Raw genomic sequence first — 21,179 nt, forward strand, 5'->3', positions numbered from 1 at the left:
TATCGCCTCAGCTGCATGATTTGTAGCTGCTAGACAGCCTGAATACATGTGGGGATTAACTGTCTGTTAGGGATTTCTAACATGTATTCAAGCTATCTAGCAGTCTCAAATCATGACGCTAAGACGACGAAATCTAAATCTCCGAGCACGCCAAAATACTCGGAGGACACCCGAGCATGCTCCGGAAAACCCGAGCAACGAGTATACGCGCTCATCACTAATCCTGACACATTAGATATCAATAAGTTGATGGCTGAACAACCACTGATCGAATGATCCCCCGGTGAAGAACGCTTCTACTGCTACAGCCAGACATCTGGGAATGTTTAGAAAAACTATTTTCTGAACTAATAAGTAGATAAAAATGTTAAACACGGATGACTTCTTTTCTGCTACCGGCAGTCAGACGTTGGTCAGGTAAAATGATCGCTCAACATTAAATTTTATACCAAGGACGTTGCAGCAGTCCGTTTTACTCAATCGTTAAAGAGAACCTGTCGGCACGATTGGGTAATGTAAAGTAAAGCCCTGGCTGTAATGGCGCTGTAATACGGATTACATTGGTACGTTTGGTGAATAAATCCGCTTTGTGGCTCTGCTTTAATCACCATTCGAAGCTTTCTGCCAATTAGATTTCGGTGCAGAGGGGCCGGACTGTATGCGAAGTCTTCTCCTGCCCCCTAACTGACACATCTTCAGTTTGCTCTCAGCTTCCACCTCACAAGCAGACAGGGTTGTAATACTGCTGCAATACGGCAGAGCTCAAAGAGCTGTAAAAATGTGTTTGTAAGATGACAAGTTTAATGTCGCCTGTTCTGTGATAGTTCTGTGTCTCACACTGGTGACTCCCCCTTCTATGTAAAATAAGCTCTGGAGGCAGAGTTATCTTCCAGGCATCATCGCCCCAAAGCCTGGAAGAGCTCATTTACATATTAGAAAAATGTGAATTTCTCTGAAATAAGACATCAGATATCGAGGTATCATTTTATTCAGCTTTCTATGACCTACATGCCCATATAGGAGGGTTGACCCTACGGACAGATTCCTTTTAATAATGCAGCATGTTCGTTTGCCGATCCTTTTGTTATCTCTGAAATAAGCCATGTCCGGGGGCAGCTCTGTCATACAGAACACAGGAGCGCTCCTGTGTGCAAGAGAGCCAACCAAGTTGGTGCCGGATGAATAGTTGAAGCATCGTGTATGGTGGGCTTAAGCCATTAATGATCCAATCAGAACTTTTCAGAAATCTCCTTCTAGATCTATAGTATATAAATAGCCTGTAAATAATGTAAAACCTTGTTTTCTCGCATTGCTCTCATCCGATTTGTATGCAAGCGTGAGCGAACCCTTAAAATCAAAATGGCAATGCTGGTTTCCCATAAAAGCCCTCAGAGTGTTTGGTCTTTACAAAATGTACTTTTATCTTCTTAACTATTAAAGCAGCATGAAAAGTGGAGCCTGCAATTACCAATCTTAAGTATATTTACTGGCGGTAACGTACTTGAGGTATTCAAGAGGAAACCTACAAAGCCCAGCATGCTCATATATATCACATTAAATGTGAAATGACAGTGCAAAACCCGACATTTACCTTAGAAAACATCACTCCAAGCTGCCTACATAACCTGACTGTACTCCTCCTACAGACTTCATTTACTGTTAGGAGAGGAAGAGAATCATGCCTCCGGGCCCAGCACGGGGACGGCGGAATAGTGACACTACACTGGAGACTAACAAGTACACACATGATTGCCGGTGGGGAGAAATAACACTCCGCGATTACGGTTTGCTACAAATACTAAGCAGGGATGGGAGCTTCCGACATGATCCAGACTGAAGCCTGTGCACACTGGGCTAATGACAGTAATGATCCCTCGTTACCGATCACTTGGAACAAATTAGCCAGTATTAATGTGGACACGTTACACAATGCAACTCACAAAGCAGTGGTGTTCTGGGAGGGGGGCTGCTACATAAACAGTATCTGCTGGAGTCAGTTTTTGCTTCATGAATCAATAATATACTTGAAAATAGAGAAATATGCCTGGACTAATCTTCCATTCTCACTTCACAAGTACTATGTGTCTTCTGGGAATACAGACTTTCCTGTCACCAAGATTGGAGAGGACAGTTGGTGCTTATAAAGTTCTATGGAGAAGTGGAACTGTCATTTCAGAACGTGAAGCAGGTGATCTGTGTCTGACCTTAGCTCCTCCTCCCATTCGCCTCTCCATAGAACATTATAAGTACCCAAAGTTTCTGATTTTCACGTGTACTATTGATTTATGATCTAAGAATTAAAATGACGGGTACTATTTTAGATATTACTTTTTGAATATTCTTTCGTGCTCACTTTTTTCAGTGCACTACTTCTAGGTGCACTTGGTTGCGTCTCATTTACTTTGGATTAATAATGAATACATCACTCCACCTTACTAGTATTTTGTTGTACATTACTATTGGGCTCAACCCCCACTCCATTTTTTGTGCCTGTACTATTATGAATTTGCATTTTTTTCCATTATATTCATGAATAAATGTATATTTTTGGGGAAGCTTACCATTTTTTCCTGCACATCTTTCTTATTGGGATTTTTTTTTTTTACCTGTAAAGCTTGTTCTTTCATCCTACGGTTATCGCTCTAAACTCATACACTGACTGCTCGGCTTGGCGTAGCGTTAATGTGTTTTCAATGGGGAGAGCAAAGAACCCTAATGTCAGAATACTATGGTGGCGGCTACTCTCCCAGAGATCAAAACGGTCAAAGCCTTAAAATTCCAACAGCCTGCACCAATCTGCCCCACCTTCTGCAGAGTTGGGAGGTCCCCATACCTATTAGAGGGTCGGCTGATTCCCCAAAATTGGCAGGTTTACCTTTCATGATTATGGGAGGAAGGGGGCTTAAATGTAAGCAAGGCTAAAAGATATTTGCATAAGCAAGAGACACCACACGAGGATAGTCCTGATGGAAATGTTGGTAGCTTCTGAAGAGGTAACATATGAAGGGAACCTTTACACATCATCAAGGGAAGAGCCCGTTACCTTTACCAATATAAGTGCTCATATAAAACCTGTATTCTTCTTAATGAAAGAAAAAAGGACCCAGATGTAAACCTGGCAAGTATATGCCAAAACATCCTTTTGGCCTAGCTATACACAGCAGAAGACTTGATCCTTAGAAATAGTTATTACCTCTGATGGTTTCTTCTCCTTCTGCCTGGTCCAGGTGTTTTTTGTGGTTGGCGTTTTGGAACATCTTGACCAGGATGTTGTGTGACCTACAGATAAAACAAGCAGTAATTACACGGAAGGAACGCCCAGGGGTGTAGCCTTTCTTTTTACGCTGGCCATCACATTTATGTCTTACTATCGGTGGTGTCAGAGTCATCGCTGCTTAACGAGAAATTCCTCTTCTTCTCTTCCATCTACAAAACAAGAGAAAATATTTCCTTAGTTGGAATATAATGTAATACTCAACAAGTGTGCAAAATACCATTATGTAACTGATCAGAGGTGGATTTGCCATTAGGCACAAACAAATGGCTTTGATGGAACAGGTGGTTTAGGGGTCGGGCTGACGGAGTTTTGGAGCACAAGCTTAAAAGTTAAACCCAAAAAATGCTGTAAACCTTACTCATCTATGGAACGACTTTGTATGCTGAGTGTGTACATCGGTGCATCAGAATGCTGCAGTCTCTTACTAGGAACCTTAGGATACAGATTTACTGGGTAGAAATTCTAAGAGAAACCTTAAATGATCAAGACCATCTAAGACAAACATTTTTTCTCCAGTCTCATGTGATCCACATTTTAATTATTTAATTCACATATTTTGTTTATAATGACCAATAGTCATCATGATATCTCACTTGGAGATCAAAACTGAAAGAAGTTGTCTAATAAAAGAAAACCGCCGTCAGAAAGTCGCCCCTGGGAAAATGCGCTCAGTGCCGTGGGAGCAACGAGCAGACTTTCCTGGGGAACCCTTGGCCGGCCATGTATTTCTACTGCATAGGCTGCTGCAGGAGGTACGGAGGATCACACAGTGACCGTTCTGTTCTTACAATGGATGGGGACCTCTGATGCCCGTCTGCTTTAATAGAAAACCTTCATGAGAAACCTCTGTAAGTAATCAACACTTTAAGAGCTCATACTCATTTGCGAGAAAAATGGACAAATCTACGACTAATGTTATTCTAGGTTCCTCAGCATCTGCAATTTTTTTTTCCAGCTCATATCGAACTATGAAAACAATTGCGGCATTTGTCTTTATTTCAATTTCAGGACTTTATTCTGGGTGTTTTTTATTTACAATATGACTATGGAGTTACTGATGGGGCGTCTTATAGTCGCCTCTCCATTACTAACCCCTTCTGATAATGGCTGCAGCAGGATACTGCACATCCGCCTTCTATTGATATGAATAGGAGGCTGATATGTAATACCAAGCCTTGGCCACCACCAGAAGATGGCCAGCTCCACAGTGAGTACTTCCCAGCTGGTGGCTCCCGCCGCTAACACCGGTATCTGCTGATCGGCACCTACTGTGTCCCCCCATTTCCTTGTAGATTGTAAGCTCGCGAGCAGGGACCTCACTCCTAATGTCACTGTTTGAATTGTCTTAACTTGTATTGAATTTATTGTCTGTACATGTCCCCGCTTAAGTGTAAAGTGCTGCGGAATATGTTGGCGCTATATAAATAAAAACTATTATTATTATTATCGGCAGGGGTGCCGGGTGTCGGACCCCGGCCGATCAGACATTCATGTTGTATCCTAATGATAGGCCATCAATGAAAAAGTAGTGGACAATGTCTTTAAGGCTAGACAGCACAGACCCAGAGAAAACTGCATGCCTTTAATATTTTTCTAAATCTGGAACAGCAATAACATACTGACCACAGACGGGACTGCCTCAACCAAATATTGGTGTATGGCACAAATTGGCTGCAACAGTTGCATGTGCATATGGCGTCTGGAAAAGTCAGATTTTTCTAACTACTTCATTATCTAACGGATACAGTAAAATTGTGATTTTTTTAGTTCATCTCATGGCCGCTGAAAAATAGAATAAAAAGCGATCAAAAAGTCATATGTGCACTGGCACTAATAAAAAAGCCCAAAATAACTAGCAGAACGCAAGCTCTCGTACAGCTCTATTGACAAGAGAAATAAAAAAAAGCTGTCTTTGAAAGAAAAATTTGCTTTGTGTCACATTTTCTAAGTTCAAATTTTACAAAAGAAAAAAAGTAAAATACAAAAAATGGTATAAATAAATTTGGTATCGTAATAGTAGAAAATAGAAAAAAAACATGGTGAAACTTCTTCTTTTTTTCCCCTAAACGTGTCCTGTAAAAGATAAGTATGGGGTTGTCAACTAACACAAAAGTGATTGTTCTTGGAAGAGAGGGAGGAAAAAACAGAAGTGCAAAATTAAAAGCTGTCGCAGCCAAGTTACTTCTGTTTCCCGACCTGCTCCTGCTAGAATGTGTTTTTTATCTTGCATAAAAGAACAAACTGGCCAATTTTCATTAGTGCAATGGATCCAATTTTCATCCATTTTTTGTTTGTCTGTTTTTACCATCAGTAAGGCGTTCGTTTTTCTCATATGCAAAAAAAGAAAAAAAAAAAAAAAAAAAAGGTTTCTCAAGCCCATAAACAGTAAGAAATGGACAGCACTTGGGTGGCAAACAGATGGAATCCAGAGCCGATTTTCATGGACTCCCTGACTTGCATTGGAGAGATTGGATATTATTTTTCTCTGTGAACATGCCCACAGACCATAATGGCTACCTGTACAGTGATAGAAAATGGGCACAAAACATGGATGTTGGAAAGAGGCTTAATAGATGCTAAAGGGATGTTCAAGCTTTAAAGTTACACACGTGGTCAAAATTGTTGGTACCCCTCATTTAATAACAGAAAAACCCACAATGGTGACAGAAATAACTTGAATCTGACAAAAGTAATAATAAATCAAAAATCTATGAAAATGAACAAATGAAAGTCAGACATCGCTTTTCAACCATGCTTCCACAGAATTTAAAAAAAAAAACAAAAACACACAACTCATGAAGAAGACCTGGACAGAAATGATGGCACCCCTGAAAATAATGTGACAAAAGTGACATGCTAAATCAAGGCGTGTCCACTAATTAGCAACACAGGTGTCTACAATCTTGGAATCAGTGAGTGGCCCTGTATATAGGGCTACAGATACTGGCTGTGCTGTTTGGTGACATGGTGTGTATCACACTCAGCATGGACCAGAGGAAGCGAAGGAAAGCGTTGTCTCAGGAGATTAGAAAGAATATTATAGACAAACATATTAAAGGTAAAAGTTATAAGACCATCTCCAAGCAGCTTGATGCTCTTGTGACTACAGTTGCACATATTATTCAGAAATTTAAGATCCGTGAGACTGTAGCCAACCTCCCTGGACATGGCCGCAGGAGGAAAATTGATGACAAATCAAAGAGATGGATAATACGAATGGTAACAAATGACCCAGAAAAACTTCTAAACAGATTAAAGGTGAACTTCAAGCTCAAGGAACATCAGTGTCATATCGCACCCTCCATCGTTGTATGAGCCAAAGTGGACTTCATAGGAGACAATCAAGGAGGACACCATTGTTGAAAAAAAGTCATAAAAAAGCCAGACTGGAATTTGCCAAAACTACATGTTGACAAGTCTCACAGCTTCTGGGAGAATGTCCTATGGATAGATGAGACAAAAATGGAACATTTTGGCAAGGCACATCAGCTCAATGTTCACAGACAGAAAAGTGAAGCATATCAAAAAACGAACACTGTCCCTCTCAAACACTGTTTGACGAGTGTGACCAACCTGTCAATCAGTTCTCCAAGCGATGCTACAGATCGCTTGGAAAACGCTAGCAATTCTGCAATCTAATTACGCTTGCAAAATGCTAGTTTTTCCGCGGGAAAATGGCGGGAATTTAAAATGCGATTTTCCCGCGGAATGGAATTCCGGAACTCTCCCGGTAATTTCGAGAGGTGCAGAAGTCTCACTGACAGATGCAGGAATAGTTTGATTGCAGCGATTGCCTCAAAAGGTTGTGCAACAAAACATTAAGTTAAGGGTACCATCATTTCTGTCCAAGCCTATTTCATGAGTTTCATCTTTCTTTAAATTCTGTGGAAGCATGGTTGAAAAGCAATGTCTGACTTTCATTTGTTCATTTTCATGTTTTTGATTTATTATTGTCAGATTCAAGTTATTTCTGTAATCATTGTGGGTTTTTCTGTCATTAAATGAGGGGTACCAACAATTTTGGCCACGTGTGTATGTTCTAATCAATGGATAGGAGATAACTTACAGATCTCTGGGGGTCCAACCACAATGGTCCCAGCCAATCACAAGAACCAGGGCTTTGAAGCTCCATGGCTAAACAGGGCAGAGGCTGATCATGTGCACTGCCAGAGATCAGCTGAGTGCTGTGCTCACCAATCTCCGGCATTGCCATACAGCATGAATGGGGTGGTAGTGCACATGATCGAACAACCCTCTGGTTGATCTCCCAGCGATCAAAGTAATCCACTTTCCCCTGGATAAGGGATAACTTTTAATATTAAGAATATCCCTTTAAACGAGTTCTCCTTTGAACAGCTCATCATACATACAGTCAGAGAGAAGCTGTTAGTAGCTGCGTAAAGTAGTCTAGCACACAGTAAATACAATTTTTCCCTGTTTTTCTTCAGGTATAATGAATATAACATTTCATGGTGGGTGGGACAACCCTTTTATCTGCGCTCAGTGACATCATCTCCCAATCATACAGGCAAGGAAACAAGAATACCGCGTGCCAGAAGATGATAATAACACATCTTGGCTGTCAGCGATGCAATACTGGAACATAAATGACAACCTGCTAACAATGTATTGATGTTTCTCTTAAACTCTGACTGAAGGGAAAAATGAATATGAATGAAACATGGAGATTTATCCAATATTCCTACAGAGACTTAGTAGCAAATAATTAAGTTGTTTTCCATGGAGAGAAAAAAACGTGCTAAACATGGAAGAAATATGAACCCTGGTAGGCCTATTGCATCAGAAAAGCAACGGACCCTCATGCAAGTACAACTAGAAAACGAGGAAACAAAATTTGGAATTTTACAAAAAAATGGAAAGAACAGCCAGCCAACTAATGACAGATACCATCACAGGAGCGTCCTGCTGCGGGCTCAGGCTCTGGGCCTGCGCTTATTGTCTTTGGCTTTCTCCACTGGTTGATGTTGTCTTCTTAGTAATGGTGACTGCAGCAGCACAGAGGCTGGAGACCAAAACAGAACCTTCTTGACAACTTTTTATGGGGCAAATCATTAAAGCAGTGGCCTACTAATGGAGAACCCCTTCTTAAGTGCTAAAATAAAAACCACCCATACTCACCAATCCAAGAGGTGGGTATTTGTTTTTTTGTTTTATCTGAGGCACTTTATTAATTAGTATTTAGTAATATTACATACAGCGATTACGTGCAATGTCAAATACATTAGTTACAGCTGAAGTGTTAGTTAACCCATGAAACCTAACAACTGTCTTACAGGGAGTCTGTTAGCACAAAATGACTGCTCAAACTAAGCACAGGGGCTGGGTAAGGCCTGTTTCACATTTCCATCTTTTCATGTCAGTGAAAATCCGCCAGAGCGGTAAAAAACGGATCCGTTTCCGTCATGCGCCAAGAGAGAGAATTTTTTTTGCTGCCAAAACGGAATTTGGGGTTAAAAATCATGACAGGAAATTCTTCCGGACATGCTCAGTATAAAAAGGCGGATCTGTTTGCGGATTCCGTCAATTAACGGTTGTCAACGGATAGAGAGGACAAAGCCACTGCCATACTCCTCTGGTGGCTCATCTTCTGTGGAAACAAAACAATTAGGCTTTGAATTTAGACTGCCTGAGCCTTCTCTTTTTCCAACATCATCTGAGAGGGGAAACGCAGAAGATCTCCACACTCAAAGATGTCCCTACCCCACCAGAAGACAACTGTGTAGCCAATGTGGTCATAATTGTGACTGAAAAATCCCCTTGGTAGGAATAGAAATAATAACTAAAGGTCCGCTTCCACAGTAAAGGCGGCAGAAGAAGACAAACATCTGATGTGTTTGGACAGATGATGGTGGGGAGACAAATAAGGAAGCTGAAATCTAAAGATTGATCCATTAGTTTTCAAGGAAGTAAAATCCACTGGCAGTGTCGTTGTCCCCAGTAAAAACACACGAATGCTTGGACTAGTATAACATTTGTGTGCATGCAGGAGTCTAGAGGTAACTGTTCAGCTCATAGCCATATCATGTATGTGGCCACCATAACAGCTGTTCCACATATTGGGGACCCACATAACCAATACCACTGTGCAGGGCTGGGACAAGGGGTAGGCATCTGCCTAGGGCGCCACTTTCTGCCTACCTGAGAGGGGCGCACTTTGAAAAAAAAAAAATTGCTGAATGTCTGCATTGCCCAGCATCTTCCTGCGTCCGCAAACATTCAGGGCACACAGGAGAGCAGTGTCAGTCACTGACACCATTCACACCCCTCTTAGTACTGCACCCAGGACGTTGCGCCCTCCCCACATTTAATGGTATATTTGCGTCTGTCAGACACAAATACAATTGCTGTGTGCGCCACCCAGGCCAGGAGCAGAGGAGCTGTCATCTCTCCTGCTCCGCTTGGATCTTCAGTAAAACACAGGCCACTTCCAGCCTGAGCCTTGTTGGAGATGGAACACGCATGCAAGGGACGTTGGCTGGCACGATGTAATGATGTAATCGCGCTGTTCAGTGTCCACTGCTGCACTTCACAGAAGAGGAGATGGTGGATGGGAGTTTTTTTTTTTTAATTTTTTTAATTCTTATATTACCGTGCAGGGGGGTACAAAATGAGAGGATGGACTTTGCAGATGAGGGAGAATAAAATGAAAGGAAGGGATGTGCTGATGGGGATAATACAATGAGGGGCTGTGCAGATAGGAAGGGAATAAACTGAGAGGCTGTTCTGATGGGGGGCATAAACAAAGACTGTGCTGATAGGGGGAATAAACTGAGGGGCTGTGCAGAGAAGGGGAATAAAAGAGGCAGTGCGAGGAGCCATGAAATAAGGGAATGTGAAGGGGTGGACAGCAAAGTGTCATGTCCGCCTTGTCTGTTTTGCCTCAAGAACCCCTGGAGCGGTGTGCACGCACATCTCGTGTCTGCTATCCTGCATGTTCCCTAGAGCTGTGTGCACACTCACCTCATGTCTGTTGAGCTGCAGGATGCCTGCGTTTCTGCTCTGCCTTCTGTGATCATCTCGTCATGTCTAGAATCCCTGATCATGTGTCCTTCCTATGTTCCAGCATAGGCTGGTTCTGCAATCGTTTCTGCATGTCTGAAACCCTGATCATGTGACCTTTCCTAGGAACCTGCACTGTCCGGTTCTGCAATCATCCCTGCATGTCTGGAATCCTGATCATGTGACTGCGCTCTGTGAGCCTAGAGGATCTGAACTGGAAGCTCTTCCCTGGTTCTGACCTGGAAGTGGTGGTGCTATGCCCTATATCAGACCGCCCCTTCCTATGCTCAGGGCTGAGTATTGTGTTGCTTGTCTGCATGGCTGCTTGGTCTGTGGGCTTGCTCCCTCTATTCTGTGCCCTTTCTTGTCTTGTGCTTTGTCTCGTGTTGTCTTCCGTGCTCTGTTTGTCCTCGCTATGTCTTCTTGTTATGTTCGTTCTGTACCCTGTCCCTGGCGTGTCTCCCTACACATGCAGGCCTCCGTTCTGTACCCTGTCCCTGGCGTGTCTCCCTACAAGTGCAGGCCTCCGCTCTGTACCCTGTCTAGTCCCAAGGTTCTCCCTTGGCCCCGCTCTGGGCTTCGGCCTACGCTCCGCTGCTAGACTCTGTCCCTGACGTGTCCGTCTACACATGCAGGCCTCCGTTCTGTGCTCTGTCCCTGGCGTGCCCCTCGGTACGCGCCGGCCTTGCCTTGTACTTTGCCCCTGGCATGTCCTTTGCATGTGCAGGGTCCTGTTTACTACTCTATGCGTTGTCTCTGTTACTTCATGCACTCTTGCACTTTTCGTACTAGGCTTTGCCGTGCTGTCTGCACACGTCTCTGTCCTGTATCTTTGCCTAGCCCTGCCTTGTGGCTCCGTGCACGTGCCTGGTCGCCTGTGCCTGCCTGGTGTGCCTTAGCCGTGCCGCCTCTAGCCGTGCTCGCCTGTGTGCCTCAGCTGTGCCCCCGTCCAGTGTTATAGTGGTTACCGGCTGCGTGAGCCGCGGCGGTGCCGCCTCTAGTCGTGCCCGCCTGCTTATGCCACAGTCGGTACCACCTGCCGGTGCCCCAGCCGTGGTTTCCGTGCTCCCTTGTACGCACGCTGGTTCTCGCACTGTGCCTTTTCGTGCGACTCTTGCACAAAGCCTTTTGCCTCTTTTGCTCTGCTCTGAACCCTAGTTTGCCTGCCGGATTCCGTAAGCTGCCGACCGCTGCCAGAGGTCCGGACCTAGATGATTGCGGCCTGATGTCAGAGCTGATGTCCGTAGCCTAATTCCTGGACCCTGTCGGTCGATGCCAGCACCCCGGATTCTGATGCCATTGAACCCGTCCCTGGCGTGCCCTCGCACGCGCAGGCCACCGTCCTTGTGCTCCTCCCTGTGCCCTCACACGCCTCAGTCCTTGTACCCGTCCCTGGCATGCCCCTCGGCATGCGCAGGTCTCCGTTCTGTGAATCTGATCCTGGCGTGTCTGCTAGTTTGTCTGCCGGATTCCTGAAGCCAGCTGACTACTGCCGGAGGTCTGGAGCCAGATGTTTACACTCTGATGCCTGGACCCTGTCAGCCCTTGCCAGCCTTCCGGAGTCCGATTCCTCGCACCCTGCCTTGGACTTTGGCGTGCCCTGGCACGCACCTTCTTATATGGATTCTGTATGTTCACGTTTTGCACCTGTTTTACCTTGAAGAGATCCTCATGCCTTGGACCTCGGCGTGCCCTTGCACGCATCTTGCTTTGTGTGTTCACCTTTGCACCCTGAAGTGTTCCTGAATGAAGTTTACTTGAACTAATGCCTTGTCTTGTCTTGCTTCCTGAGCCGGCCGTCTGGTCCAGCAGCCGTGGTGGCTCACCCCCTTGGTCTTGCCCCTGACACTCCCTGTATAGGGGGTGGTTCCTCACTAGATCAGCTCGCCCTAGGTGGGTGGGTGCCACGGCACAGAGGGTCCACTCATTCAAAGAAAAACGACTCAGCGTAAGCTGACGCTCGTCACACAAAGTATATGAGGAAGTGTGGTGATCATACTGTACATGGGGCCGTGGTGCCCATACTGGATAAGGGGCTGTGCTGAATATCATACTGTTTTGCCATTTGGGGTGTTTGTGGGCCATAATACTGTATGGAGTGCTGTGGGGGCCATCATAGTATACATGGTGGCTGTTTTGGACATCATACTATTTATAGGGGCCTGTGGTGATAGTATATATGGGGGGCTGTAGTGGTGACCATACTATATATTGAGGGGGTTGTTGTGGAAATCATACCATATGGGCGGGTGTGGTTACCATCAAACTGCGAAGGAGGATAGTGTGAGTAGTGGTTACAGTTTGAAGAGGGCAGCGTGGTTGGCCGTATGAGGGGCAAAGTGTGAAAAGTGGAACAGAAAAGTTATGAAGAGAGGACAGGGTGAAATGGAGGCAAAATATGGAGAGGGGTAAGCATGATGGGGGGATAGTGTGGGGATATAGAAAGTTATAGGCCGTGATTCGTAAGGGTGGATGGTTGGCAGTTATAGCTGGCAATGGTAGAGGCCATATACCATAGTAGGCTTATTTAGGATATAATATGGACGTATATTGTTATGCAGAGAGCATTTTAATGGCACTGTTATTTTTAAGGGCATTGTGTCAGGATGTGCTGTCAAAGACTGGAGAAGAGGGAGGTCTGCAGAGAACAGCGGTGGATGTGAAAAGTCATCATGGCATCTAGATAAAATGGAGATAAAAAGAAAGACAACTCCAGAGAAGATGTAATCTATAAGATTCATGGATGTAAATGTTTATTTCGGATACTGATAAAGTCTCATTAGTACTGTGGTTCCTGCATGGTTTGCAGTCTAACGATGGCATTTAATAACAACATTGTTAAGGACATAGTGGGACTTGTAGGCTCATGTGATACAATTGTTCAGGAGGCTGACTTGATATTACAACTGATCGTTGTACTAAGCTTGGAGCTTGTATTCAAGTACTCTTAGTTCTGGTTATGTATTCATGTACTGATCTAGTAATGCATTAATGTACTAACAGTGTTTCTAGCGATATATTCATGTACTGATGGTGATTCTGGTGACACTCATATACTGATGGTGGATTTGGTGATGTATTTAATTATTGATGTTTCTGGTGCCAATTCATGTACTATTGATAGCTCTGGTGCTCTAATTACATACCGATAATGATTTTGGCTTCGTATTCATGTACTGATGATGGTTCTGGTGATGAATATAACAAATACAGGACCAGAACAACCATCAGTTTTGTGCAAGCTGTATTTGTCACATGACGAATGCAAAAACCATCAGACGTATCCCTCTATCTAAAATGGGAGGGGGGGGGGGGGGGGGACAGTTTATTTTCCATTAGGGTATCTGCCAAATGCTGGAAACCTTAACTAAAACAAAACGGCCCCGTTTATAGTTATGATTTAGTTTCCATAACTATCCTTGGGTTCTACATTTAAAATATAGAATGTCAGGGATGAATATCACTTTTTTCCTCTGTATTGAGTAAATGGTCAGCAACAAATGATTGATTCTGTATCTATCTTTGAAATTGCAGGCCCTGTTAAGTCACATCCCTAAAGTACACCACTTTTCTTTTAACATTTGATGACATTTTTGTGAAAAAGGTAACAATTCTAGTGGAAGGGGTCATCAGAGTTTTCTACCTAACCCATTGGAGAAAAAGGGGATGTGCATTAGGGGTCCCTATACCTTAGTCTCTGAGCTATTCCTTTGCTTTGGGGTGGGGGAGGGCACCATGGGCCTAGGGCACCAAATTACTTTTTCCCGGCCCTGTTGTTATTAACAAATATCAATGTTCTAAGACAAAGGCGCACACAATTTTACCAAGACCACTTATGGCATAGTGAATGTATATTTGATACTTCAACTTTTAGGGTCCACTTATCAGGAGAAGAAGAGCAGGTGGCCTTGCACTAGCTAGGCTATTTATATTGTAGTTTAATATGCTCCAAAAACAGATGAGCTTTATGCATCTCCTATAAACTACAATGAAGAGCGAGATCTGCCATCTTTCCTTCTCACCAGTTCCTCTCAGGAGTGGTGAAAATATAGAAATTCTCAAATTTTGAGATGCTGGAGATGGCAAGGAGCATAAGAGCATTGTGGGCGCAGGTTCTGTAGCTCTGTCTTAGAATCCAAAAATTAAGTATTTTCTGCAGAGAAAGTTATAGCAGCATAAGAGGGGGAAAGTTTTGCTTGTAGATTCCTACAGGCCAATGACATACACATTTCCTCCTCTTGTGGAGCTTTGGCATACTGTGCAGTCCATTAGTCTTAGCTAGTTTTTATAACAGACGTGAATTGCAATTACTCAGATGTGCATAAGTGTAATTCTTCTCTTAATGTCTTTGCCCCAGAGCAAGACCTATTCCTAGAAAGAGAAACCGATCCAGCTAAGGGAAAATAAAGACATGGCAAGAAGTTAAGAACAAAATCTTTGTCTATCTCGCTGCATTGTGCATGGCTCTGCGTCACAGTCACGCTTTATAACTAGTAGTAAGTAAAGACAGGAGCAACAATAGATTTTCTTACATCCTTACTACATATAAATTTCACAAAGTCCACACAGGACTCCACTAAAAGATCACACAATCTGGATCAACCTACACAAATCTAAAACAAGAAACCTGATACACCAGAAGGTAAGCACATGCTTATGGTCCAAGGCACAACACTGCGGCTAAAGAGTAACTGGCCCTTTTATTTTTTTTTTACCCATGTAAATTTGTAGTTTGTCTCATAAGCAAATTTTAGTGGAACCTGTGTAAAATGTAACTGTGACAAATGCTTGGTGCCCAGGACTCAGTAAGTGCAGGGGTCTGAGTGCACAGGGTGGTGCGGAGGCCGTAACTTCACAGACACTTGGATATAATGCTACCACTAGCTAATAAAGCAAACTGTAATTTGCAGTGAAGTTCAATAGTAAAAAAAAAAGTTGGAAGTGCAGTCACTCTAAAAGTTTGAAATGAAACATTGTTGCATCAATTATTACCTTTATTTTATGCATTGGAGCAAAAAAAATTGAACATAAACAATGATTAATCACATCATACCATTTTCAGTAAACAGCTGAACATTTTTTGCCTACATCTACTTGGACCATCTTTATATTTCATTTTTCTACACTAAGACAAATAAAATGTGAACTAAGCCTAACATGGGAAGTATACTTGAGAGTATTTCTTTTCAGCAACTACTGTGTTCCTAAGTGCCAACACATCCAGTGCAGGCATGGGCGTAGATACCGCGGTCGACACCACCGGTGAGGGGACCACCAATGCCAGCAAATACTCAGACGCACATTCAGCTGAAGTGTATTGTGGCGCACAGACCTCTCGGGTCCGTGCGAGACAAAACACGCCTCCGGGTAATCAGTGGCCAATAGCTGATGTCGGCATGCACGTGACTGGGGCTGAAATGCAGTGACATCATGCGCTCTGGTCGCTTGCACGCTGAAGTCAGCTGCCCACTTCTAAAGAGGATACCGCGCAGCAGGGGAGCATCTGGGATATACTGTACATTAAAGATCAGCGACAGAATGGGGGACATATATCAGCATGGGGCCCATGTTAACCCCTTCACCACCTTGGTTTTTCCGTTTTTGCATTTTTGTTTTTTGCTCCCCTTCTTCCCAGAGTCATAACTTTTGTATTTTTCGGTCAGTATGGCCATGTGAGTGCTTGTTTTTTTGCGGTATGAACTGTACTTTCGAACGACTCAATTGGTTTTATCATATAAAATTTTGAGGATACCAAAAACATGTAGAGGTTGTTTTTTATTTAAGTAGTGAAAAAAAAAAAATCCAAATTCTCTATAAAAAAAAAAAAGTCGCCATTTTCTGAGACCCGCAGCTTCTTCATTTTTCGTGATCTGGGCCTGGGTGAGAACTTATTTTTTGCGTGCTGAGCTGACGTTTTTATTGATACCATTGTGGTGCAGATACAATATTTTGATCAAACCGTTATTGTATTTTAAAGCAATGTTGCGACGAGCAAAAAAAAAAAAAATGTAATTCTGGCATTTTGACTTTCTCTCGTTACGCCGTTTTCCGGTCAGATTAATCATTTCCAAATAATGATAAAATCATGCAATTCTGAAGGTAGCAATACCAAATATGTGTATTTTTTATTGTTTTATTTTGAATGGGGGGTGATTTCAACTTATACATTTTTTTAAATTTTGAAAACTTTATTTATTTTTTTTTTTTTACTTGCTTAGTCTCCATGGGAGACTAGAAGCTGCGATCATCTGACCGCTTGTGATACAGAGTGGGGCTGTAGCCCTGCTTTATGTAGCAGAAATGCTCACTTGCTATGAGTGCCAACCACTGGGCGGCACTCATAGCAATCCGGCAATGACAACCACAGGGGTCTGCTGCAGACCCCAGGTTGTCATGCCAACTCATCGGCAACCCGCAGTCATATGATATGGGCGCCGATGATATTTTTCAACAATTTTGGTTCTCAAGTCCTCAGTTTTCTTCTCTTTCTGTTCTCCATGCTTATTGTGGCACACACAGGCACACACAGACACACAATGCAAAGATTGAGCCAACTTCTCTTTTCATCTGGTTTCACGTGAAATTTTCATATTGCCCACACCTGTTCCTTGCCACAGGCGAGCTTGAAAGAGCATCAGATGTTTGAAACAAAATTGGAAATCCCATCTTTTGAAACCGAGAATTGGAAGATGTTGCAGCCTCCACAAGGATACGTGCCAAAAATCTTCATGCCCCGATTTAGTCTGTTCATGGGCCGTTGATATAACTGGCAAACGTCGTATCTGAGGTTCTTAACTCATCTAGCAACTATATTAGGTGATTGTTAGATTGTTAGTGGGGTGTTAATTTAGATTCACTTAATAAAATTCCAAAACTTTTTGTAAGAATCTCCTGGACATTGTGCCATTGATTATTAAACGTAGTTATGATGGCCAATGGTCTGGTAGGTTAACGTACCTGTTATTCTGGTGGTCGGTATTGCTGGCCTGTTGAAATGCACATGACATGATTTTCCGTGGCTACTCTCTGTTTTTAAATCCATCAGTTAAATTTACCGCCTGTTCCTGGAAGTCAACCCTGGTGCTACAGTTTCTCCTGAGCCGTAGGAACTGGCCGTTCAGGATCCCATTCTTCAGATGATTAGGGTAAAAGCTGGTATAATGCAGCAAGTTGTTTGTTGCTGTCACTTTACGATGCAATGTAGTGGAGATGTGTGACCCCACGATGGACAACTTGAGATCTGCCATTTCATGGATGCACAAAATGGGATTTCCAACCCTACCTTCCCTTTTCAGTTTCACCCTAAGGCCTTCCTCAATTACAGACCCCGTAATCTCATTTACGCCATTATATGTGACTGACCTAAATTATATGTCGGGCAGACTACACAGGAATTGAGGAGAAGACTACAGCCAGAAAAGATTGTGAGAAGAATAAAACCTTATCTGTAGCCTCACATTTCCTCGACATACACAAGAGCAATACAACAGGATTCAACAAGGTAATGGGCCTGGAAGGTATACAAATGAACATCAAGGGAAGGAGCATTACCAACAATCTCGTGTTGCAAGTCCAAATGGATTCATGATTTACAGAGCCTCTCTCGACATGGCTTGAATAGGGAACTCTTGTTCACGAGGTTCTACAAGCAGCTTTAAGCCCTTTTTTTCTTATGATATCTCATCACATTTTTCATCTTCAGGAATCGTGAGTTGGTACAGATGAATTTGCTCTGGTGGAGACCATCGTCCTGGATGTCTTTTCAAAACTCTACTTCATTAAGCAACCTATTTGGAAGGATTCATTATTTTTGTCCCTGAATGTATTGTAACTAGGACATTTCTATCGCCTTTTATGAACCAAAAGATTGGCATCCAGTATATGATTATATAAGTTTGCTTGGTTCATATCGGGTTTGGTTACATCATTTCAAAACTATATCAAAAACCCTACTTTGACAAAATACTTCCCCATCTCAACATTGTGTGAAGATAGGTATATATATTTGGCGTTCACCCCACTATTTATTGATACTACGCAACAAAATGATATGCTTTTGATATTTTCTGTGATAAAAATTTCTCTAAATGGTCAGAAGCTTGTGTCCTCTTGTGGCTCCTGTTTGGTAGACTGTTTTTTACCAAATAGCCTATTTGAATTCCTATGTATTTTTGTATGGCGCCTGCGGATTTAAGAATTAATTCAGAAATGCTGTATATTCTGGATGCATTTTGTTTTAGATTTAATATAATGGCCAATACAAAAGTATGTTTAATAGTTACTAAAGGCACTTTATGCACTTAGGGGTGGTAAATGTGCGCTGTCTACACCCCTCCGCTTGCTTGTGGCACAGGTGGAGCCAGAGCCTGCAATATATTCCCACAGATCTCTCCTCTCATCTCTGTTATTGGTGGCGACTCTGGGAACGAGCACTCTTCTGAGAGCAGACACAGTTCCTTGCGAACGCGTGGTATCTGACAGTCTCTCACCATATGGGTGATTTCATGACACATGCGTTCTATTCTTGAGTGCATAGCAGCGATACCTGTTATGAATGAGTCACCGTAGGAGGCAAAAACAGAAATACTAGCTAAGTCCAGAAAACCAGAGAAGTTGGCAGCTATCTGATTGCAGACCCCTGAACCTATCAACAACAACTAGCAGTAGCCGTGGGGGGTTCCTACGGTGCCCTAGACCCCTCGATCACAGCCGGAGAACTAAATAGCCTAAAGACAGAAAGGGAAATCTAAACTGCCCCAGAGCAGACCCCAAAGCAATAGGCAGCCCACAACATATAATGACGGTGAAGCAAGATGAAAAAACACTCACACAGATAGAAAGATAGGCTGAGCAAATGATGGGGCCCAAGCTAACTAAATAGGACAGGATAGAAAAGCTGCTGTCTGCAATCCGCCAAAACCCTATCAAAACAAGAGCCAACAGACTGATAAGGAAAAAAGCCCTGAAGACGCTAGGCTTCAAAAAGACTAAGGCTGTGTGCACACGCTGCGGATTTTGCTGCGGTTCCGCAGCGGTTTTGGCCGCTGCGGACCCGCAGCAGTTTCTGCTGCGGTGTACAGTACAATGATTCCCTATGGGAATCAAAAACCGCAGTGCAGACGGTGCGGAATTTTCCGCGCGGATTATCTGCGGTTTTCAATCCGCAGAAAGAATTGACATGTCAATTCTTTCTGCGGATTCTCCTGCGGTTTGCCATCTCCTCCATTGAGGAGATGAAAAACCGCAGGGAAAAACCGCAGAGCAATCCGCAGGTAAAACCGCAGGTCTTTTGACCTGCGGTTTCACCTGCGGATTGTACAAAATCCGCGCGGATGAATCCACACCTTTTCCGCAGCGTGTGCACACAGCCTTAATCAGTACTCAGGTATTTTCTGAAGACAGAGCAAAAAGGAATTCAGCTCACCCCAGCAGGGAATGGCAGAAATCCAGAAAAACAAGGCAAAACAAAACCAAAACACAAATGCAAAAAGCAGAGCAGAAAACTTAGCTTTTGAGGAGCAGGAATCAGACTGGTCTCCTAGAATCCCTCTGAGAAATCACCAGCAAGGCAGAAGGGCGTCGGCTGCCTTATATCCAGTCAGCAATTCCAGTCACCCAGTCATCATCATCCTGCTCAGGTGCTTGGTAATCAGCCTCACTACCTTCCTTCACCAGAAGAGGGAGTTCATCAGACCTCAATGGTGAAGGGGAAAATTAACTCACAACAGATACCCGCATGGATACAACAGGACTCCGATGTGGTCTCACAACTGATTTCGATCGGCTTAATTACGTTACGTATATATGTGTCACATTGGCATTGAAAGATGGGGACAGGTAAGTTTAATTTATACAGTATTTAATTGCAGTCTAATTTTGTCCTTTGTCAAAACTGAACAGGTGTGTCTTGTTTTCATCGCTCAGTAGCTGGGATGCAGTTACTGACAGTTCAGTCATCCAGTCTGGTGCAGGTGCGAACAGAGCTGTCGGTGTTTTGATCGACAGCTCGGCCATCCAATCTGAGACTGGGAGGTGCTGGGTGTCTCCAGGTGTTCCCTGTCCCAGGTGATTGCCCAGCTACTTAGCTCAGCTGTCAGTCCCAGATCTCTTTCAGACGTACATTCAGCTGCGTGTGGTTTTGTGCCTCTGTGCCTTGTGTTCTGCTTATGGATCTTTTTAGTTGCCTGACCTTGTACCTCGTTCTGACCATCCATCTTTGCCTAGTCCCTCTGTTCTGATCCGCTATTCTCCTAGTATTCTGACCTCTGATCATTACACCTGACTATGCCCTTGTCTTTCCCTCTATTTATGACGTACCCTCATGGCTCCCGACCTCGGAGAAGTGACTCAGCGTCACAAGCTGGTGCCATTAACCTCTTTTCGGTCAAATCCAATTTTTTTTTTTTTTTTTTTTTTTTTATTGTCACAGTCCAGGAGCTATAACTTTTTTTTCCAGAAACAAGTTGTATGCAGGCTTGGTTACTTGGAGAGGAGTATTTGTCAGTATAATAATTTTGGGGTACATATCAACAAACTTTTATTAGTTTTTTTTATTTGGAGGAATATAAGCAAAATAGAAATTCTGCCACTTTTTTTGTGCTTCAAATTCTATGGGTCAGTACGAAAATTGCGATAATATTACAAAATAAAGTTTCATTTGTTTTCTTATTTTTGTACAATAAATACAGTTTGAAAAATAAACACTTATTTTTGTATTGCAATATTGTGAAAGCCATAATATTCACAATTTTCTGTCGGTCGTGCTGTCAGAGGTTTTTTTTGCATGACAAGTTGTAGTTTTATGGGTGCTATTGTATAGTACATGCGACATTTTATTACCATGTTGGAAAGGCAAAATGAACAAAAAAAAAAACAGCATATG

The 21,179-nt window shown here is 43.1% G+C and overlaps 1 protein-coding gene across 3 annotated transcripts in view; it reads right to left on the reverse strand.

Annotated features, from left to right (window-relative positions):
- Window positions 1-21,179, reverse strand: part of JADE2 (jade family PHD finger 2) — a 385,012-nt gene that overhangs the window by 323,325 nt on the left and 40,508 nt on the right. For all 3 annotated transcript variants that reach the window (XM_073573758.1, XM_073573756.1, XM_073573757.1), the window contains exons 2-3: window positions 3,369-3,426; window positions 3,194-3,279 (exon numbers count right to left, since the gene is read on the reverse strand). In XM_073573758.1, coding sequence (XP_073429859.1) covers window positions 3,194-3,279; window positions 3,369-3,426 — 144 coding nt within the window. The remainder of the gene's footprint in view (window positions 1-3,193; window positions 3,280-3,368; window positions 3,427-21,179) is intronic.

Source organism: Dendrobates tinctorius, unplaced genomic scaffold, assembly GCF_039654945.1.
Source record: "Dendrobates tinctorius isolate UK_male_01 unplaced genomic scaffold, ASM3965494v1 ptg000036l, whole genome shotgun sequence".
Lineage (NCBI taxonomy): Eukaryota > Metazoa > Chordata > Amphibia > Anura > Dendrobatidae > Dendrobates > Dendrobates tinctorius.